The 22608-nt window shown below is 36.6% G+C and overlaps 1 protein-coding gene across 1 annotated transcript; it reads right to left on the reverse strand.

The window, feature by feature from the left end:
• Positions 1 to 709: 709 nt before the first annotated feature.
• Positions 710 to 21197, reverse strand: dbf4b (DBF4 zinc finger B). Its single transcript, XM_059530173.1, has 14 exons — positions 21032 to 21197; positions 8714 to 8829; positions 8457 to 8585; positions 8076 to 8126; positions 7380 to 7446; positions 6634 to 6683; positions 6495 to 6531; positions 6299 to 6344; positions 2899 to 3036; positions 2687 to 2819; positions 2410 to 2543; positions 1525 to 2268; positions 1287 to 1428; positions 710 to 784 (listed from the first exon to the last, which is right to left on the reverse strand). The coding sequence occupies exons 1-14, from the start codon at positions 21048 to 21050 to the stop codon at positions 710 to 712; spliced, it is 1881 nt and encodes a 626-aa protein (XP_059386156.1). The 5' UTR covers positions 21051 to 21197.
• Positions 21198 to 22608: the final 1411 nt, after the last annotated feature.

A 22608-nucleotide genomic window follows, 5' to 3' on the forward strand; every position in this document is an offset into this window, starting at 1 on the left:
TCAACACTGCCTCTAAACTGGAGCGAGGCCAGACGCAGCACTTAAACTAATTCGATAATGCCCCTCCAGCAAAGCCTCATTAAATTCTCAATACCAGCACATGTTCCCGGATATTTCCGCTGAAAAGTCATGGTCAACACTCAGGGCAAGAGAGAGCCATAAGTGAAGTCATGGAGGTCACTCGAAGAGAAAAGCATGAAATACTTGCTAGCTGTTAATTAAAACTAATTGTTTTCTTTGGTTTTGGTGAGATATTGCATACTGAGAGACAAACATTGTTCAATATTCGTAAGAAAAATTTATAAATCAATATTGATGTAAGACAAGATGATTTCATTATCCAGTTTCGGCAGTCTTAATGAATAGAACATATTTGAAAAATAGGAAATTATTTATACATTAGCTGCAAAATTTAGGCACACCTCTACAATAAAATCTTCTTTATGAAAAACAAACAATTAATTCATTATTCATTAGTCTTATTTCACAAGTAATGGTGGTAGTCATCTTAATTTAATTGTAGAACTGAAAAATAAGGACTACTAAGAATGGAAAATGCTTTAACATTGAATTCATCAACAGTCACAATTGTTGGATTGGTGCAACTTCAATCCCAATGATGTGAATCAAGATGGTTGCAGTATGGAACACAACCGTGATGTATAGCTCCCATCCTGCATTCCAGTGTGTGGCTTTTGTAATAACAGACTCACGTCATCATGTGCCCCTTTATTCTGAAGAGGAACTCCAGCCGCAAACCCTGACAACAGGCCAGAATCCCAATCTGATTCAGAAGAGCCCATGGACCACGTGAGGTTAGGGAGGAGAGCAGATTCAGTGCAAACAGAGGCTCCAGAGTGTGACAGGAATGAGCTGTTTGAAGCTTTATTTACTGATGTATGGAAAGTATCTTCTGGTGTATGGTAAAAAAATGGTAACAGTTCTGGAGGATCATGAAACGGGTGGCGCTGGAGTTGATGGTCTTCGTGGAAAAATGGAACCAACTGAGGAGGGTCCAAATCAGATGAGTAAGTGGTTATTTGGGATTCCACTGAATCTTTGATTGGAGACAATTCATGCGACTGCTTAACATGGACACAGGGTTGATTTGCAGCACTGTCCTGTTGGTCAACTTTATGTGGCAAACAATGGGTACTGGGGGTAAAATATTTTAGGGAAGGCTGTGTTGGGATCTGATTCACAAGAGATGACTCATTCAGTGGTGATTCATGGGTTGCTAGTATGCTACCTCCAGTTTGATTATTCATCTCTGTTGCAAAACCCACCTTGGAGACCGGTAAACATGGCATGGTGGAAAGTTCAGATGAGTACCGTCTTATCCAGGAATCACTGCAACCCCCCTGAATTGGGTTTGGCTTTTCTTTAATCTTTCTTCTCTTGGCAAGTTTTGGACTTGGAGTGAAGGACCTGCAGCGCTTTTTTAAGCAAACTATAGAAAATGGGTAATCTGACAAGTGTGGAAATAGTAAAACATGTGGAAATGAAAAGTAAGTCATGCCTAACTCTGGAGGCCAAAAAATATCTTGGGCTGATTTCAGTGACTGTTTTGTTGAAGGCAACTTTCTATGGTCCAACGCATACTGGCCACAACTTTCAGAATTATCATCTTCACCTCGCTGGAGTAGCATTTTGAGGCTTTTTGAGCACATTTTTAAACCTTGATCCCAGTCAGGTTTTTGATTTCGAGAGTTGACTGTGTTAGGAATACCACGTGTAAGATCCCTTCGCATATGCAACACATGTAGATTATGACCACCTTCACATCGTTCCTGAGATTCAGGAACATTTTTACCACCAGAGATTATGCATGGGATTTTGTTGTCTCCAGAAGAGTTTAGAGTGAGCATTTTGAATGGAGCTTCTGAAAGTATGACAGAAGATAGGCTTTTGGGTTTCTTCTCTATTGACTGGGATTTTGGAGGAATGTGATGTGGTACTATATCCATGCAGAGAACACCAGATTGAAAGTCCTGAACATTTGTGGTGCAGCTGATGTAGAGGTCTAATTTGACATTGCCAAGATCAGGAGAGTTATTTTGCATTGTAGGATGCAAGGTTGCATTTGGTTGACCAGGTGGACTTTGGATAGGTTTAGGAAAGAGGTTTACTCTATTGTCAGTAATCACCAGTAGACGATCACATTCTTGATGCAGTGGAGTCTGAAGAGATTTTTCATTCTCGCTGACAGTATTCTGCACCATCTCAGTTAAATTACACAATTTTAATTGAGAGAAGCCTGTCAAGGACCTGAGGGAAATGAATAAACAAAGTGAATACTGAGAAAAAGTCTTACACTCAATGTTGTACTGTCAACGAGACACAGTAAAAGTCAACATATCATGTGAACTGCTTTAAAGCAAAAAAAGCATTTGTATAATTGCCCCTTACTTGATTGGCGTTGGATCCACTTCTAGATTTGGATTACAAACAAAGCTAGCAACCATGGCAGCCATTTGTTGGTCTACTACAGCATAGTTACTGTCATTTTGAATGAAAGAACGATGCATTTCAGACAGCAAGTGCTAAAAATCAAAAAGGATTTGATGTCAAAAATTAAATAAAAAGTTTGCATATTAAACAGTGCCTTGTAGTAAATATGTAAAGATCTTACAGAATTTTTTGTCCTTTACTAAATTTTTCCAAACAAAAAACCAAATTGACTCACTTCATACTGGTCTTTGTAGACCACGTGGCAGCACTCACAATAGCCTGAACTTTTCTTAGTTGGGCGTCTGCGTGGGGCGCTTGCAGTAAGTGGCACTTGCAACTTACGGCAGCTGCTAGTGGTTTCTTTCTTCCTGATAAAACAAAACAAATTACAGGCTAAAGTGACAATGTAGATTTGATTTCCAACTTCTCAAAACACAAAGAACATACCTAAAACTGTCCTTGCTGGAATCTACATCCTTGCTTCTACCAGACTGCCGAGGAATGAGGGGCTCAAAAGGGCTAAATTTTCCTGAAAAACTCATCATTGGGAAACTCAGAGTCTGTGCATAGAATGGTCTGAACTTCCTGTTTAAAACCAAAACCATAAGGATTAACAAAATAAAAAGCATCTTTGAACAACATTTAAATTGGGAAATATTTAAGTAGATGACAAATGGATACCAACATTTCGTAATATTTCAGATTAAAATGTCAAAATTTGAATGAGGGAAAACGTGCTGTGATTTGCTGTAACTAGTGCAAACTTTTCTTTTGTTAAATCAATGTTTATTTTCAACATTTCATTTTTAAATATCCTGCAGTGTAAAAATGTAATTGTTTTTATTAATTATTTTTAGGTGAGAGACAAGTTTCATGATACAGTCATTATATTAATAAGCTAGTCTGATCAATTATTCAAGGCATACTTTTTGGAATCAGATTAGACCAATCTATGTTTTTATAAAAGTAACTGACAAAGTTAACTTTTAAGACTAATTCTGAATGGAGATTTAACATGACATGATACCAAATATTTCAAGCTATTTTAATACAGTGTGGACTCACATATGCTACATCCACACTAATAAGTAGACTATCAGCAATATAGATTTTCGGTAACACTTTAGAATAGGGAACACTTATTCACTATTAACTAAGTGTTTTCCCTCAATAAATTCCTAATTTGCTTCTTATTAGTTAGTAAGGTAGTTGTTAAAGGGATAGTTCACCCAAACTTACCCCCGGGGCATCCAAGATGTAGGTGACTTTGTTTCTTCAATAGCACACAAACTGAGATTTTTAACTCAAACCGTTGCAGTCTGTCAGTCTTAAAATTGATGTGAATGGGAATTGTGGCAAATAAAGGCACTGCAGAGCATCAGAGGTAAAAAAAAACAAAACGATATAAATACGGTTCAGTTTCTTGCACAGACCGATCGTTTGGTGTCTTTTCACATCAATGTATCATCATGAGCTGCAAAGTTTAATTTGGTTTTGTTTGTTTATTTTTTTTTTATTGTATGTTTTAGTCATGATTCCCATTCACACCCATTATAAGACAAAAAAAAACTGCAACGGTTTGAGTTAAAAATCTCAGTATGTGTTCTACTGAAGAAACAAAGTCACCTACATCTTGGATGCCCTGGGGGTAAGCAGATGAACAAAATGTTATTTTTTGGGTGAACTATCCCTTTAAGTGTAAGTATTGGATAAGATTAGGGATGTAGAATAAGGTCACGTAGAATAAGGCATTAATATGTGCTTAATTAGTACTAATAAATGGCTAATATTCTAGTAATATGCATGCTAATAAGCAACTAGTTAAGAGACCCTAAAATAAAGTGTTACTGAATTTTCCATACAAATGTAGAACTAAAAAATTCTGAGCTAAAATCAATCCATTGTGGAAATATACTCTTTCTAGACAAATTCTAACTTTGTTTTCCCATGGAGGACACAGTGAAGTAAGAACTAAATAAGCTGATATAAGCATGTAATACATTATAACTGTGATGACTCGGTATTTATACTTCTGTTTTGTTGTGCAAAACTTAACTTGGATAAAATGTTCAGACTTCGTAGTAAAGCAATCCTTGCATCAAAAACTAGTAATGAATGCTTTTGGGAGATTAAAGTGAAGGTGCACACATGAACATAGTGACTGTAACAAAATATTGAAGATATTGTATTCAAAAATAATTATCTGTTGCAGTCTAGGTTCTAGGTTCAGTTGCATCATCCTCTAACATAAGAAATGGTTGAAACATCTAGGCCTTCAAATGGTCACGGTGCGGTAGGGACGGCGCCGTGGAAAGAGCAAGGTCTGGGTCCAAGTGCAGGGAAGAGACAATTTATTTTAAACGAGAACTAAAAAGCCAACACGGCAAAAACAAAGCAGAAACAATCACAGGGAACAAGACGAAATAACACAAGCACTAGAAACATACGTAATACAACTGACATACAATAATCCAGGCAGGCAGAGTGGTGTGTGAGACAAAACTATATACTAGTGAACAAATGGGGAACAGCTGTGTGTGTGTGTAAGTGAGTGAGTGGATGCAACAGGTGTACAGAGTGAACCAGGTGTATAGTGTTACGGTGAATGAGTCCGGGAGATGGGGAAGTGGCGCCCTCTGGGGGTGAGAGGGAGGAACACCGGGTCCGGACTCATGACACAAATCTGCTAAATTCGTAAATTAATATTTTGATAACTTTCTGTAGTTCTGAGTAAAATCAATACCATGATAGAAATTAATAGTTATGCATGTAAAAGTATTAAAATCATATCATGTTAGTTATTGGATTTAAGTCATGCAAATATACAGAAAATCTGATGTCCAGCCAAAAAATGAAATGTATGAGAAAATGTATTTGTGTTTTTTTTTGCTGAGGACGCTGAAATGACATTTCATCTGACTGTTTACATGTCACTGTAGTATTTTTGGTATGTAAAAAAATTAATGTACTGCATAATGTATAACATTGGCTTAATCACACATATCCCCCAGGATCTAGTATTTATAGGATCAATTTGTGACAGCAGTGTCAAACAGACTCAAAACACAATAGTTCTTTTCATTAGCCAAGAGCTGCTCTGTGCACACAGATCCTCAGCAGTGGAGGGAAAGGATACCTTTCCGATACCTTTTCTGCCTCAAGCGTGCGGCATGCATTTTGATAATTAACCTAAAACAGTGTTTATGTACATGACCTCAATCATTTTTAGTGACGCAATATATCGGCCATTATATTCACTTAAAATGTAATGTCACCATGTTTTGTACTTTCCACTTGTGCCTGTGTCTTTAGCAGCTACTCGTACATAACGTGTAGTCATGAGGTGCTAGTTCAAATTTAAAAAATGCTTCTACAAAAATTTTTTAAATCTGCAGATATGATCTTGTTTAGGGATCTGTGCCTTTGTGCATATGGACATCTGACTTGTGTTTTTCAGCAATAGTGTGCACCCTTAATTTACAGAGAAAAGAAGGTCTGAAATCTGCAGAGAGAGAAATCTCTATAGAAGTTCTTTGTGCTTTTTTCTTTTTTTGGACTTGTTACTTTGCACTTTTTGTTAGAAAACTTTTATTTACAGAGCACACCGCACAAAAATACTGTACACACAATACAAGACTTGACTTCCTATTTTCAGAGCCATGAATGAACCAGAAGTGATATCAGCTACAACTGACAACTTCTTGACTCATTATCTGATCACACCGTCAGAGGCTGAGACAAACTATTGTTTCACTTAAAATAAAATACAGTGTGAAATACAGTATAAAGTACCTAAACTAACATCTAAACAGAAAGCAGAGTTAAGAGAATGAGCTCTAAAACTCACCGACTGGAGTCCTCCACTTTCAGATAAGGACTTCTCAAAACTCCAGCTGTGTGAAGACACAGATGTATTAATGCTCCAGAGCATGTGCCACGTCTACACTCACGTTTCTCAGGTACAGAGGTGTAAAAAAAATATTAAAGCTAGACTTATATTTAGTATAAAACAATTGTAGGACATGTGTAAGTAGTTGACAAACCTTTCACATGAGGAGCTGTTAGTTTGCTTCTTTTTTTCTGTTTGGAAAGAAAGGGTGAAATTAGTGTGAATAAGAAAATCATTTTGATAAGAAACTCATAATAACAGTATTAATTAAAATTAAAAACTAATTAAATTACCTTAGCTATCTTCATTTTCTCATTTAGATGATTGATGAACTTTAGAAATTCTGTCATTGAGGTTAAGAAAAAACAACACTCACAGTACAGTACAAATTTTAACTGTGATTCTAACTTATTTAATAACAGGGGTTCACAAAAGAGTCCATGAGCAGAATCCCACATTCATTCAAATGTAAAATCAAACGGTACATATGGTGCTCTCTAGTGTTGACTTATTGTAAGTCGGTATAAGACTGCATGAGTACTGAGAGGAACAGGTATGCTGTAGTTTTATTGATAGGTTTTTTTTTTTTACATTTTCTTACATGATCCTTAACATAATGCTTGCGTAACCAAGTGTTTTTTCTGAGCTTCTCTTATTAACCACATCAACTCTGGGGACCCACCGGTGGGTCCAATATTGCATATGCCTAATTCTCAAAAAATCAAAATAACAGCTGAAGTGGTTAAACAACTAAAAAAATAAAATAAAAAAATAAAAAAATAACACTGGCAAGGTCATATAATACTGAAATTGTCTTTACTTTGTGACTGCATGTCATTCCCAACCCCATTTTGACTTTTTGAATTGACACAAATGGTTGAATTCTTAAAAATATAAAATATCCTTACGTTTAAGTATGATGAATGTGAAAGAGGAATGGGGCTGTCAAACTTCCAAAATGCCACTCCAAAGTCAGCCCATGTGACTCGTATATATAATATTGTTGAGCGGCCTCTACAGCAGGTAAATGAAAGGATACCATCTACATTGTAGACCTTGACTCCCCACAAACGAGCATTCGCCAGCGCACTGCTCTGATACTTCTCCTACAAACAACCAAAAACAATCAACCAAAAGTAACAAATAAAAGTCAAAAGTCAAAGAACTGCGAGGTCCTAACATTAATCCAGAAATCATTATGACTGAGAAAAAAGTATTTTATCATCTGAAGGGGTCAGATTGGATTTATCCAATATTTAGCACGCTCCATTCAAAAAAATGAATCGCTTCGTTAAAAAAAAAAAAAAAAAAAAAAAAAACGTACAATTTTTAAAAGGCAGCAAGAAATTTTTTTTTTGTTATACTATACATTATTGTCATGTTTGGAACATCAGATAAATGTATTGGCTACCATATATTTTGTACAACATACAGTTGGGTTCAAAGGGCAGAAAGCACAAGTGAAAATTCTTTGATTATGCATTTGAAAAAATTCAACGCTACCAAATCTTCTCCTGGCACATCTGTCGTGGCGCTAGTGCCAATGCTCTCAAATGTTAGCCTGGAGCCCTGTAGTGCAGTTTTTTTTTTTTTACATTTGTCAAATCCTATAACTTTAACAAATTTTCAATGTAAATGAGGATTAATTTTGAGACTACAAGCAGGGACACATGCACACAAACACATTGCATTGAAGTTAAATAAATAAGAAAGGGAATTTTCTGTGTGGACTTACATTTCTGTGGATTGCTTTTTCCAGTAATGCTTTTCCACGACTGCCACAAAGCTTGAGGGTAAAAAGACATTTAAAAGACATTATTAGCTACTAAACTTCCCTGCTTGAACCTTTTAGAGAGATTTCAATTCACCTCTATAGCATTTTCTTAATAATTTAAAGCAGCTTTGAAGAAAATAAAAGCCTTCATACCCTCTGTGAATAAGACAAAGGTGACTGTGGCAAGAAAAAAAAAGAACTGCCGGAATGTTTGGGTTTTCAAAAATAACCTTGGGAGGAACCAGAACTCAGCATGAAAAGCTCCTAAAATAATCTACTGATAGCACATCAAACTATATACTAGACCTAGACAAGAACAAAATTTAAGAATTGCATACATACCAGAGGTTTGGGGGTTCCACTTTGTTTCCCCCCTGCAGTACATGAACCATCCACCTGCAAATCACTCTGAGGTTCTTTAATTCCCGTCACAATCACATTCACATCCTTGGTGAGAAAACTGTCCACTTTCTATAGGAAACAGTGAACAGACAGGATGAGATGCACCATTTAACATCACAGTGCATACAGGGAAAAAATTACTACAACCCCTGTTTTGTCCTTCATTTGCAGACGAATGACAAAATAAAATCTCTCACCCCTCCCAGACGGCTGATGATGTCAGCGAGTGTGACGGACTGATGTCTCTTCACAACATGCAGGTAGAAGGATTGACCTCTCAAACTGCCTGAAATTTCTCCAGCCATTATTTGATCTGAAACAGGATGAGAAATGTTTTTATGCATGTCAGTTCATCCACGAGGGTATTCAAAAATAACTGAATTGATTTATTAATTATCATTAAATATTATTGTTATTATGGGCTCAACTGCTACAAACCATACCCCAAAACTGCATCCGGCAGCCCAAAAGACCTAGAGATTTGAAACTTGGCAGGATGGTTGTTTGGTCCTGAATAGTAAATTAGGAAGCTACAATAAAGCTAAATGCATTTTGAGCAATATCTCCTGAACTGTATGTATGTAAATGTGTCTTATGTGAACTGAATTCTCGGCCCCAAGCAAAAGAAAAAAGTTGACTATTACACTTCATCAATAAATCATGATGAACTATAAATACAGCAGCTTCACATTTTGCATGCATATTACAAATTGTTGTATACTCTGCAGTCTTTTGTGTTTCAGTGGTTGCATTTAGAGTCGTGGCCAAAAGGTTTGAGAATTACATAAATATTGGAAATTTGAAAAGTTGCTGCTTAAGCTTTTATAATAGCAATTTGCATATACTCCAGAATGTTATGAAGAGTGATCAGATGAATTGCATAGTCCTTCTTTGCCATGAAAATTAACTTAATCCCAAAAAAACCTTTCCACTGCATTTTATTGCTGTCATTAAAGGACATGCTGTGATCATTTCAGTAATCGTCTTGTTAACTCAGGTGAGAATGTTGACGAGCACAAGGCTGGAGATCATTATGTCAGGCTGATTGGGTTAGAATGGCAGACTTGACATGACTTGACAAACAAAAGCGTGCAGCCATCATTGCGTTGCATAAAAATGGCTTCACAGGCAAGGATATTGTGGCTACTAAGATTGCACCTAAATCAACAATTTATAGGATCATCAAGAACTTCAAGGAAAGAGGTTCAATTCTTGTAAAGAAGGCTTCAGGGCGTCCAAGAAAGTCCAGCAAGCGCCAGGATCGTCTCCTAAAGAGGATTCAGCTGCGGGATCAGAGTGCCACCAGTGCAGAGCTTGCTCAAGAATGGCAGCAGGCAGGTGTGAGCGCATCTGAAAGGAAAAACATCAGGGACAGATTGATCTTCTGCAGAAAGTATAGTGGATGGACTGCTGAGGACTGGGGCAAAGTCATATTCTACGATGAAGCCCCTTTCCGATTGTTTGGGGCATCTGGAAAAAGGCTTGTCCGGAGAAGAAAAGGTGAGCGCTACCATCAGTCCTGTGTCATGCCAACAGTAAAGTATCCTGACACCATTCATGTGTGGGGTTGCTTCTCATCCAAGGGAGTGGGCTCACTCACAATTCTGCCCAAAAACACAGCCATGAATAAAGAATGGTACCAAAACACCCTCCAACAGCAACTTCTTCCAACAATCCAACAACAGTTTGGTGAAGAACAATGCATTTTCTGGCACGATGGAGCACCGTGCCATAAGGCAAAAGTGATAACTAAGTGGCTCGGGGACCAGAATGTTGAAATTTTGGGTCCATGGCCTGGAAACTCAATCCCATTGAGAACTTGTGGTCAATCCTCAAGAGGCGGATGGACAAACAAAAACCCACTAATTCTGACAAACTCCAAGAAGTGATTATGAAAGAATGGGTTGCTATCAGTCAGGATTTGGCCCAGAAGTTGATTGAGAGCATGCCCAGTCGAATTGCAGAGGTCCTGAAAAAGAAGGGCCAACACTGCAAATACTGACTCTTTGCATAAATGTCATGTAATTGTCGATAAAAGCCTTTGAAACGTATTAAGTGCTTGTAATTATATTTCAGTACATCACAGAAACAACTGAAACAAAGATCTAAAAGCAGTTTAGCAGCAAACTTTTTGAAAACTAATATTTATGTAATTCTCAAAATTTTTGGGCACGACTGTACGATGTCAACCAATCAGATTTTTCCATTGGTATCAGGTCAAATCTTCTTGAAAGTAAACAGCAAAAAGACCCATATGAAATGATTTTTTTGTTGCCATTTGGTTGGAGCCACTTTCGTATGCTTTTCTAAATAAGATGATTAACCGATGTTTGTCATCTGACTACATCTATACAAAAAAGCTCCAAAAAAGACCTCTGTGAAGTTGGCACCCCATAAAAAGAAGTAATCACCAAAACGATGCCATTAGTTTGTGCTATGTTTGTGCCACAAAAATTTACATTTGTGCTGGTTTGGTTTTCGAGACATTAAACAGTATTTGTTTTTACCGTGTGACGTCACTTTTCACCCCATGTTGCCCAAATCGATCCAAATCGTAGCCCCTCCAAGCCGGTAGTCTCTTGCCCTAATGCTGTCTTTTATTGGAACAGATATGTAGGTAACATTAACTGGGAAAGAGTGTGGACTTTACCTCAGAAAGTCTTTATGTACAATAAAATCAAAGTGTCTTATAAAATGTTACATCGAAGCTATTCTACAAAGTGTTTTCTACAATGGTTTATTTCTGATGACTTTGATGTAAATTGCTCACCAAACTGAAGACTTTTCTCTTATTAATTTATTTTTGGGTACTGTCAGTATAATGAGAATCTCTGGAAAAACATACTAAGTGTTTTTTTGGGATAATTCCTGAGAGAACAGTCAGATGTTTTTTATGTATTCAACCTTATTTTTTTACCTGGCTAAATATTTCATACATAAAAGTACATTTTGTAAGAGAAAGTCTTTCTTTAGAATTTCTTTGCCAGATTTAAATCTCTGTATGATTTCTGACTCTTCTAATAAGAAAGCTGTGAAAACGGTGAATTTATTCAAAAGGTACATTATTGTCTTGCACCCTGGAATATGATATACTGTCATTCTGTTACATGTTATAAATAATATTTATATATACAGTACAGACCAAAAGTTTGGACACACCTCATTCAAAGAGTTTTCTTTATTTTCATGACTATGAAAATTCTAGAGTCACACTGAAGGCATCAAAACTATGAATTAACACATGTGGAATTATATACATAACAAAAAAGTGTGAAACAACTGAAAATGTCACATTGTAGGTTCTTCAAAGTAGCCACCTTTTGCTTTGATTACTGCTTTGCACACTCTTGGCATTCTTTTGATGAGCTTCAAGAGGTAGTCACCTGAAATGTTTTCACCAAAACGAGTGGCCATCATTACTTTAAGAAATGAAGGTCAGTCAGTCCAAAAAATTGGGAACACTTTGAAAGTGTCCCCAAGTGCAGTCACAAAAACCATCAAGCGCCACAAAGAAACTGGCTCACATGCGGACCGCCCCAGGAAAGGAAGACCAAGGCCCAATCCCAATTCTACCCCTTAGCCCTTCCCCTTTCCCCTACCCCTCCATTTCGCACGTTCATGTGGAGGAGTAGGGGTGTCTCAATTCTCTTTTGGTTGGAGGGGGAAGGGCCAGATAGCCCTTCAAACGAAGATTTTTCAGGACCACACTTCCAACGATGGGGTATGAATTATCTCGGCAACATGGCTACTACAGCGAACAAAAAGACACATAAATGTAAGCTTTTTTGGCATAAGTAAAGATTTTAATGAAAAGTAATCATTTGTTTTATGTTACATTCAATTATGAGTTCATATTAACGGTCATGTTACTCAAAGAAATGTTTGCAAAAAAATCGCTAATATTTGCTAACGTCATATCATTACAGACTGCATGATAGTGCCACAGCATATATTTGATCAGGCCGATAACTGCCGTAGATATTGATGGGCGCTATATATATATATATATATAGAGAGAGAGAGAGAGAGAGAGATGGAAGTTGCGTGTATTCGCGTCTGTGCGTTTATCTTTTTAGAGTGAGTTTACTTAAAAACAGCTATTGTATCCTCTCGTCGCTGGAAAATATAATGTAGCGATTCAGTATTTAACTGTATTTAATAAAAGTCGTGGGGCAGCTCATTAATACAGAATGATAATTAAAGGCTCTAATGCACTAGAGCCCTGCATGGGCCTCAAATCTAGGCCCGAGCCCGAGACGCTCAGGCCCTAGCCCGACCCGTGTCCGACAGCTCATCAGAATTATCAGCCCGAGTCCACCACGAGCCCGTGTTTTTATTTATTTTATTACACAGCAGAAGCCTGCCCTATTTGCAACAATTAAAAAATGGGTCAGTTTTGTGTTATGTTTCTTTTCATTTCTTTATCAAGTTAATTTAGAAAAATGTTTGGAGCATTTTTTTTTAAAATGACGATTAACGTTAATCAGCCGAGCCAACAGCGAGTAGCCTAAAACATATTTAATCAATTAAGCCTCTCAAATTAACGCTAATACTTTACTTGGCTACAATAAAATCCATAGATATGAAACACTTCAAGCATATCACACAGTCAGATAGTTTAACATATGTTTATTTATTAAACCACAGTGAGTAAAATAAAAAAAAAATTAAATACTGAGGCAGGCTCACAACAGCGCTCGCAAACGAAATGAGAAATAGCCTACAATCTAAACAAATTAAATTAATTAAAAACAAACTTGCAGGTTATCTTACCTCAAAAATGCACCACAGAACATGCCCATTCTTTTTTCCATTAGTTTCCAACAGTTAAACGACAATAAAGTCCAGTCAAATGAAAAGTTAGAACAGTCTCTTACAGAGCATCGTGGAGAAAAAGAATAGCATCCAGAGTGGAAGGTTTTAACCCAGTCCTCCTCTCTTCTATCACTCTTCCCGCTGCGCTGAAGACATGTTCACTGCTGCTGCTGGCGGGACACTAAACACAGAGCGAGCCAGTCTTGACAGTTGCGGTAGCAGGGTCTTGTGCTGTTTCCACCATAGCAGCACATCTCGTCCATCACCTTCCATGTTGTGATTGAGGCGCATGTATTGCTGTACTTCATCGTCGTCATCCTCGTCCTGCTCCACAATGTTTTCAAACTCGGCCAGCCCAGCGCTCTCTTCTTTCCTGCGTGGCCCGCAACAACAGGTGCAGACACAGAAATGCAGTATAATTATAACGGGTTGAATTATCAGATTATGAAAGTTATGAGGCTATGAAATGTCTATGTTTGTTTTTCTATCGTCGACGTCAACTTCTCTTTTTTTTTTTTTTTTTTTTTTTTTTTATTAATGTCTAAAAATATAAATAGAAGGATAACCCAAAAAAGGCCCGAGGCCCAGCCCGCATGTGAGCTATAACGTGAAAATTGGCCCGAAGCCCAGCCCTAGTGGCATAAATAAGTCGGGGCCCGTCGTGCTCGGGCTGAAATGCAGGGCTTTATAATGCACACCAGTATATGTAAGAGCTAGACGACGAATGATGGCGTGTGAAGTCATGGTATTGATGTCCCAATCCTTAGGGGAATATTTTCTCCCCTACCCCTTGACACTCTGTTTCAAGGGACAAGGGGAAGGGAGCCCCCTTCCCTGTTAAGCGAAGGGGTATAAAATAGAATTGGGATTGGGCCCAAGAGTCACCTCTGCTGTGGAGGATAAGTTCATCCGAGTCACCAGCCTCAGAAATCGCAGGTTAACAGCAGCTCAGATTAGAGACCAGGTCAATGGCACACGGAGTTCTAGCAGCAGACACTCTCTAGAACAACTGTTAAGAGGAGACTGTGTGAATCAGGCCTTCATGGTAGAATATCTGCTAGGAAACCACTGCTAAAGAAAGGCAACAAGCAGAAGAGACATGTTTGGGCCAAAGAACACAAGGAATGGATATTAGACCAGTGGAAATCTGTGCTTTGGTCTGATGTCTGATCTTTGGTTCCAACCACCGTGTCTTTGTGCGACGCAGAAAAGGTGAACCGATGGACTCTACATGCCTGGTTCCTACCGTGAAGCATGGAGGAGGAGGTGTGATGGTGTGGGGGTGCTTTGCTGGTGACACTGTTGGGGATTTATTCAAAATTGAAGGCATACTGAACCAGCATGGCTACCACATCATCTTGCAGCGGCATGCTATTCCATCCGGTTTGCGTTTAGTTGGACCATCATTTATATTTCAACAGGACAATGACCCCAAACACACCTCCAGGCTGTGTAAGGGCTATTTGACCAAGAAGGAGAGTGATGGGGTGCTGCGCCAGATGACCTGGCCTCCACAGTCACCGGACCTGAACCCAATCGAGATGGTTTGGGGTGAGCTGGACCGCAGACTGAAGGCAAAAGGGCCAACAAGTGCTAAGCATCTCTCGGGGAACTCCTTCAAGACTGTTGGAAGACCATTTCAGGTGACTACCTCTTGTAGCTCATCAAGAGAATACCAAAAGTGTGCAAAGCAGTAATCAAAGCAAAAGGTGGCTACTTTGAAGAACCTAGAATATGACATATTTTCAGTTGTTTCACACTTTTTTGTTATGTATATAATTCCACATGTGTTAATTCAGTGTGAATCTACAATTTTCATTAGGGGTGCTCCGATCACGATCGGCCAATCGTTATGCGCATCTCATCATTAAAGCCGGTTCGCTAATCAGCGGTAAATTCCCTCAGGTGCGTGATTTCACATAGAGCAGCTGTTACTACACAGAGCCGTTGTTAACTGAGAAGATGCGCAAATAAACGCTGAAAATGAACGTGGATTTGCGCAGCATCTCAGTTAACAATGGCTCTGTGTAGTAACAGCTGCTCTATGTGAAATCATGCACCTGATGGAATTTACCGCTGATTAGAGAACTGGCTTTACTGACGAGATGCGCATAACGATCGGCCGATCGTGATCGGAGCACCCTAATTTTCATAGTCATGAAAATAAAGAAAAACTCTTTGAATGAGAAGGTGTCCCCAAACTTTTGGTCTGTACTGTATATATAAAAAATTAAATAAAATAAACATATCCATATTTAAAAACTTACAACCACTTTTCTGTAGCTTGTCATTCTGGGTGGATGATGTATGTGCAGCGCATGCACTGGTGAGAATATGCTCACAAAAAACAATGTTTGTTTACAGGAGCAAAATTTCTCTTGGCATATATCGAAATCCTCTGATTGATATATATATATATATATATATATATATATATATATATATAATCCTCATTTTGTACTTCTAATTTATGACCGGTGTTTTGATTTGTTTTGTTCTGTTCTGCTTCAATTCTCATTGGCGCCACACATACGTCCTACATCATCCGCACGAATGAACGCACATATGACAGTTAACGGAAGCTAGAGATTACGGTTTATCATGTTTTAAATATGGATATAATTTATTTTTAAAAAAGCATTGATTCACTACAGGTGTCCTTTGTTCAACCCCCGGAGCCATGTGGGACACTTTGTTTTGTTTTTATTACAGATGGATGCACTTCATATGACTTCTTTTGGACTGTTGAACGGAAACTCTCACCCACTGCCATTATAAAGCTTGGAAGGCAATTTTTTTTTTATAACTCCGAATGGATTCGTCTGAAAGAAGAAAGTCATATAGACTGTATTTTAGAATGGCTTTTTTGGAAGAGTAAATCATGGGCTAATTTTCATTTTTAGGTGAACTATCCCTTTGAATTTCAAGTCTAAATCATTCCAATTTGTTTGTGCTCGATCTGTGCCGTTAGAACACTTAACATCTACTAATCCCCCTAGAAATAACAAATTTGGGACATTTAAGAGAACAAAAAAGGACATAAAATAGCCTTAAGCTACTAAATGTGTGCATGTCAGGATACAAGGGGTAATTAAAAAAAAACCTAAAGGAAATGGATGGATACATATCAAAGAGGTAAGACTTTTTATTAATATTTTGCAATCAAAAACTCACATGAGCTTGTGGTATGCCATTTTTAACACATTAGGTTAAGTTATGAATGATATTCAAGTCCATTTAGGCCTACATTTAATTTAATTGTTTTTTAAAATATAGACTGCTGGTCAAAAGTTTGGGATCAGAACGACTTTATTGTTTTTTTACAGGAGTTTCTTATGCTGCATTTATTTGATCAAAAATACAGGAAAAATGTAATACTGTGAAATATTATGATGTAAAATAACGTTTATCTATTTAAATATACATTAAAATGTAATTTATTCCTGTGATGCAAAGCCTTCAGTGTCACATAATCCTTCAGAAATAATTCTAATATGCTGATTTATTATAATAACTGGAAACTGTTGTGCTACTTAATATTTTTTTGGAACCTGTGATACTTCTTTTCAGGATTCTTTCTTGATTTATTGCATTTTGGGGAAAGAATTATAAAAAAACAAAAGCATAATAAATCTTTGAAAATCAAATCTGGATTTGAATTTTTATTGTTATTATAACCTAAAGATGCTATGTGAAAGTTTGAAATGGAAAATAATGTTTTCATCTTGCCACTTTCTTGATAAAGAAAACACATTTTTACTCAAATTAATCAAAATGCATTTAGTGTTTTGGAACCAAACTCTTCAATTATTTTATATTGTATAACATTCTGCAAGATTACTGTTTTTTATTTTTATTTGTTTTTCCATATTTTTTATTAAATAAATTAAGCCTTGATGAGCATAAGAGACTTCTTTAAAAAATATTACAAGTGCTACGGATCCCAAACTTTTGACCGGCAGTGTATATTTTTAAACACAACTTGGCTGTCCTTGCTTCACGCTTAGTCCTTAAAGATAAAATAGAGTCGAGCAATTTCATGTGGTAGGCTAACCATCTGCAATATACATAATGCAATACACATTTAAAACAAACATTATGCAAAATACTATGTGATTAAACAGTCCTTTTCGTTGTTGTAAAGTCTGGCTATATGCTTTGAATTGCATAGGCTACTATTAAAAAAATTATGATATTGTACAAAGGTAACCTTGTTAAACTAGTTACTAGTTAAACGGTTAGTTCACCAAAACATTAAAATGATGTCATTAATGAATCACCCTCATGTCGTTTCAAAACCCATAAGACCTCCGTTCACCTTCAGAACACAGTTTTTTTTTTTTACGTTATATTTAAGAAGTGGTTATAGTTACAAGGTTTTTTTTAATGGTACAAACTGGCACAAATCGAGCACAAATGAATGTCACCAGTTTGGACGGCATGGGGTGGAGTTACGTCATGCCTAGAATTATGTTTGTCATTTCTAAGAAGGCACAGACTGGGCATGACACCAAATGAATGTTTTGTGCAATTTAGACTAACTGGGGTGGAGAGTGTCATCACAGCTCCCGAAACTATTTTGGTTTTATCTAAGTCAGGAAAACAGATAGTGTTTGCTTTAAAGGCACAAAAGAATTGCGCTGATTTTGAACAATTTAGGCAACATGGGGTGGAGAGTGACGTTACACGATCAAATAAATATTTTTTAATATCTCAAACACCAAACCAGCACAAACGTTCGTTTTTGCGACACAAATTAGCACAAACGAGTGGCATAGTTTTGATCAATATTTCTTTTTATGGGGTGCCAACTTTACGGAGGTCCAATAGTCATGTTTAATCAGTCTGTGGCACAATGTAACAATTCAGTCAAAATTAGAGGGTAGTTACAGAACTTGTGCCATTTTAGGCTGCAGAAGTTGCAGAGGTGTATATATATATATATATATATATATATATATATATATATATATATATATATATATATATATATATGCATTGCTAAATTAGTTTGTTGACCAATAAAGATATATTTTAAAAGCGTGGAAATGCAATAAAACATCAGATTCAGTTGTGTTCACATTTAACACTGGTGACAACTAGTAGTACTGCATTTTGCCAGTTAAATTAAAATTATTTAATTTTCTTTAAGTATTTACTGTAGCGGAGTATGGATTTCACATTTCATGATTTTAGTAGTAAATCAATAAAATATTTTGAAAAATAGGTGTGTGCCATAAGTCAGAATATGTTTGTCTTTATAATCAGGGCCCGCATTCACAAAACATTTTCTAACAGAGTTCACCTAATTAGCAGTAAAAGTTTTTAGCTAAGAGTTTTCTCTTAAAACCAATTCACAAAGCTGCTAAGACAAACTTTTACTAAGGAATAGAGAAAGGTCTTAAGCTTAGAGTAAGAACGGGGTTGACCTCATTGCTATGGATGATGTCAGCATGTTCACTAACTATGCACACACAGTGATTGGCTGATAGGGGCAGGCTCTGTCTGTCAGTGATATTTTATAATATTGGCTAAGAGTCACTAATTAAATAAGTATATTAATAAGCTAATTGTTAGCCTCTTACATGTATGCTTCTTGTAAACAATTAGTATTTAGAATTAGAATATGCATATTAACAGCCTTTTCATTTACAGAATAGAATAATCATGACTGATAGTAAGACATGCACATGTAAAAGAAAACCAAACTGGGTGAAACACGAGCTGTTACTTCTTGCCTGACTGGTTAATGAAATCAAGGATATAGGCTAATCAAAGGAAAATTGTCCCTGACAAATTCTACAACAGTCATACCTCTGCAATTAAGGCGATATACCATTTTAAATGCTCATTATCGTCAAATGTTTCTCAAATGTATACATTTCAAAGCAAGATAGTTTGTGGCTTGGTCTTCATGACTTAGGAGTCCTCTTCACTACTCCTAATGGTTCACAGATTTAGAAACTAGTTTAGTGATAAAATGATTTGTGAAATACTCTTAGAGCAAAAATTTTGGAATCCTAAATTTAGGACTGACACGCTCATTATTTTTAAGATTTTCTCCTAAATCAGCGAGTTATGAGCTATTTTAAGCCTTAACTTAAATCTGTTCACATCACAGAGGATCTCACCTGGACCACCAACACCATGTCACTCTCCTAGAAGGCACAACAGTGGCTACACTTTCTCTGCCGGTTGAAATGAGCAAGTCTCCCTCCACCCATCTTCACCACATTCTACAGAGGAACCATAGAGAGTGTGCTGACCAGCTGCATCACTGTCTGGTATGGGAACTGTAGTGTAGCAGACCACAAGACCCTCCAGCGGACTGTGAACAAAGCTGCAAAGATCATTGGTGCCCCTCTACCCTCCATCCTGGATATTTTCCTCACACGATGCTCCAATAGTATCATGAAGGACCCCACCCATCCCTCCCAGTCTCTTCCAGCTCCTACCATCAGGAAGACCGGAGCATCAGAGCCTGCTCCGCCAGACTGCTCAGCAGCTTTTTCCCCCAGGTTGTGCAAGCCCTAAACTCGAATTACCCCACCCTCCTCTAAAACCCCACACAAACCCCCTGCCAACTGAAACATGGACCATCTCCCCTCCTCCAACCCCCAAACCAACCTTACCACAGCACAGAAAACAGTCTGAAAGTTAAAAAAAAATAAATAAATTGTGCAATTCTCCTCTATGCACACTAGACACTTTTCAAACACACTACTGTGTGTACATAATCCCATATAAGACTCAAATATGTGTTTACATGCTCGTGCACTACAAATCATCTTTGTTCCACAGCCAGTTGCTTAACCTACGATTTTTCTGTTTGCACATGTACAGTATTATGTGAAGCATTCGTATAGTCTATATATTTTTTTATTTTTCAGTCTATGTATTGGTAAACATTTATATATGGTATTATGGTATTTATATATTCATATTCAAAATCTGTCAGTAGATTAGTTGTTTTTAGGTACAGTGTTTATGTGTAGCATTTGTATAGTTTGTATATTTTTTTTTCGTTTATGTATAGGTAAACATTTATATATAGTCAAAATCTGTCAGTAGGTTATTTGTGAATAGGTATAGTATTATGTGAAGCATATCTAATGGACCAATGAATGTGATGGCAAAATGACAAAAAGGCTGTATATCAACACTTTGGTGTATTGATATGAAACTTAATCTCCTTGTAGCTGCTTTTTTAAGGGTCAATAATTGACAAACACATGTTAAAATTCCTGAGATTTTATAATACACTACAGCACAAGAAACCAGATAATTGGAGAACCTAGCAAGTAATTGTAAACATCTTATTTATTAATGCTATTGATTTCTCACATTTTCATGTGTTAACACAGTTGGACCCTTATTTCTCAATATATTACCAGCACTGTTAAAACATATTTAAACAAACAAATCTGCCATTAGCAGGGGGAAAAAAAGTTTTGTTTAAAAAAAATTGTTAATAAGCATGCTAGCTGAAGAATTCATATATGGCATGGTATTATTGGTACAGTATGTTGTCTGATAGTACTTTTTTATTTGAAAGTTTTGTTTGACATATCCACGTTTGGGGGCACGTAAATACCATGGTAACGTTAACTATAAAAGAAGGGGGTAGAATTGATGGACCACATCAACAAAAGCCACAAAAAGCTGTATCATCAGAGTACTTATTAATATGTTTATCTTACCTTGATGTTCTTTGCTCATAAGGATTAAAAATATCGTGCGTCTTGATATATTAAAACATCGTCAAATGTATAGTTTTCAAGAGATTGAAAACTATATTACGCGCAGTTTCTTTCTGTGGATCTTTTCAAACAGCCCTCCTGATGTTCTTCTTCTCTTGCAAGTTGTCTGCTGCAGCGTACACTGTTACACATTACCGCCACCCACAGGCGTATATGTCCTACAGTACATAGTGGCTCTAAAAATGATGACAGTCAGTTATATTGTTGTTCATCGCACGTAATTGTAAATGGTCTGTATATTTTGTCATGCATTGTTTTTCTTTGGCAGCTATTGTTATTTGTAGCCTTTTCTTTCATGTACAGTATGAGTTATCACATTTTGTTAAAATATGGTTGAGGAGATAGATGCGAACCATGATTAATAGAAATTCCTCAACTGGGGGAATGACTTCTTATATGAATTTTTATTTATTTTATTTTATTTTTTGGATTTCGGTACACTGAGATATTTTTGCCATTGAGATCACTGGGAAAAAGGTCCCTATTATTCTGAATTAACACCGTGTATAGCCTATAACGAGTTTAAGCAATGTCACACGAGCAAAAGTATTATTCTGTCCAATTAGCACGACCGCAAACAAGATATTGATTTTTATACAACAGTCCAAGAAACAAAATGTAACAGATCACTCTAAATTGTAGACACATGCATTTTCTGTAAAGCTGCTTTGAAACAATGTGTATTGTGAAAAGCGCTAAACAAATACATTTGAGTTGAATAGGTTCATTTTAAGTGAACTTTAACACAGTACTTTGAAATATATTTTTTTGTTCCAAACCATAACATCTCAGAGAGTCAGAGGAATGCCCCTGATTGAGATCAAGAACTTTACGTAAAACAGATCAGATTGTGAGCTGCTTTCTATACATTACACAGAGGAAAGACATTTTAAGCCCAGATATCCATAATAGTATAAAAATACAAGGACATTTTGGTGGGGGGCATGTGCCACAGTACAGACAAAACACTAGAAACACACCTAATCAGGGACGTGCAGAGAGTTCCTCAGGGCAGGGGCTCAAATGTAAAATAGGGGCATTTCTTAATTTATAGGTCAAAAGTTTGGATACATTACTATTTTATCTTTTTGCAAGAAGTCACTTATGGTCATCGATCCTACATTTATTTGATCAAACTTTTTTATATACTTTTCAAAATACATTTTATGTCATGCTGATTTATTAGCAATGAAAAGCTGTGATTTAAAAAAAAGAAAAAATTTCTGGATTCTTTGATGAATAAAAAGTTTAAAAAAGAACAGTATTTATTTAAAATCTAACTTTTGTAACAATATACTCTATTGGTCATGTTTTTTTTTTTTTTTTGAAAGAAATTAGTTTTTATTTAGGAAGGATTTGTTAAATTGATAGAAACAGTGATAGTAAAGATTGATTTTTTCTTTTTTAAATATCTCTATATTGAATAAATCCTTTTCTTTTTACATTTTTATTTATCAATGAACCCCCCAAAATGTATTATTGTTCCAAAAATAAATAAATAAATACAAATGTAAATA

This window comes from Carassius carassius, chromosome 39 (assembly GCF_963082965.1).
Source record: "Carassius carassius chromosome 39, fCarCar2.1, whole genome shotgun sequence".
Classification (NCBI taxonomy): Eukaryota; Metazoa; Chordata; class Actinopteri; order Cypriniformes; family Cyprinidae; genus Carassius; species Carassius carassius.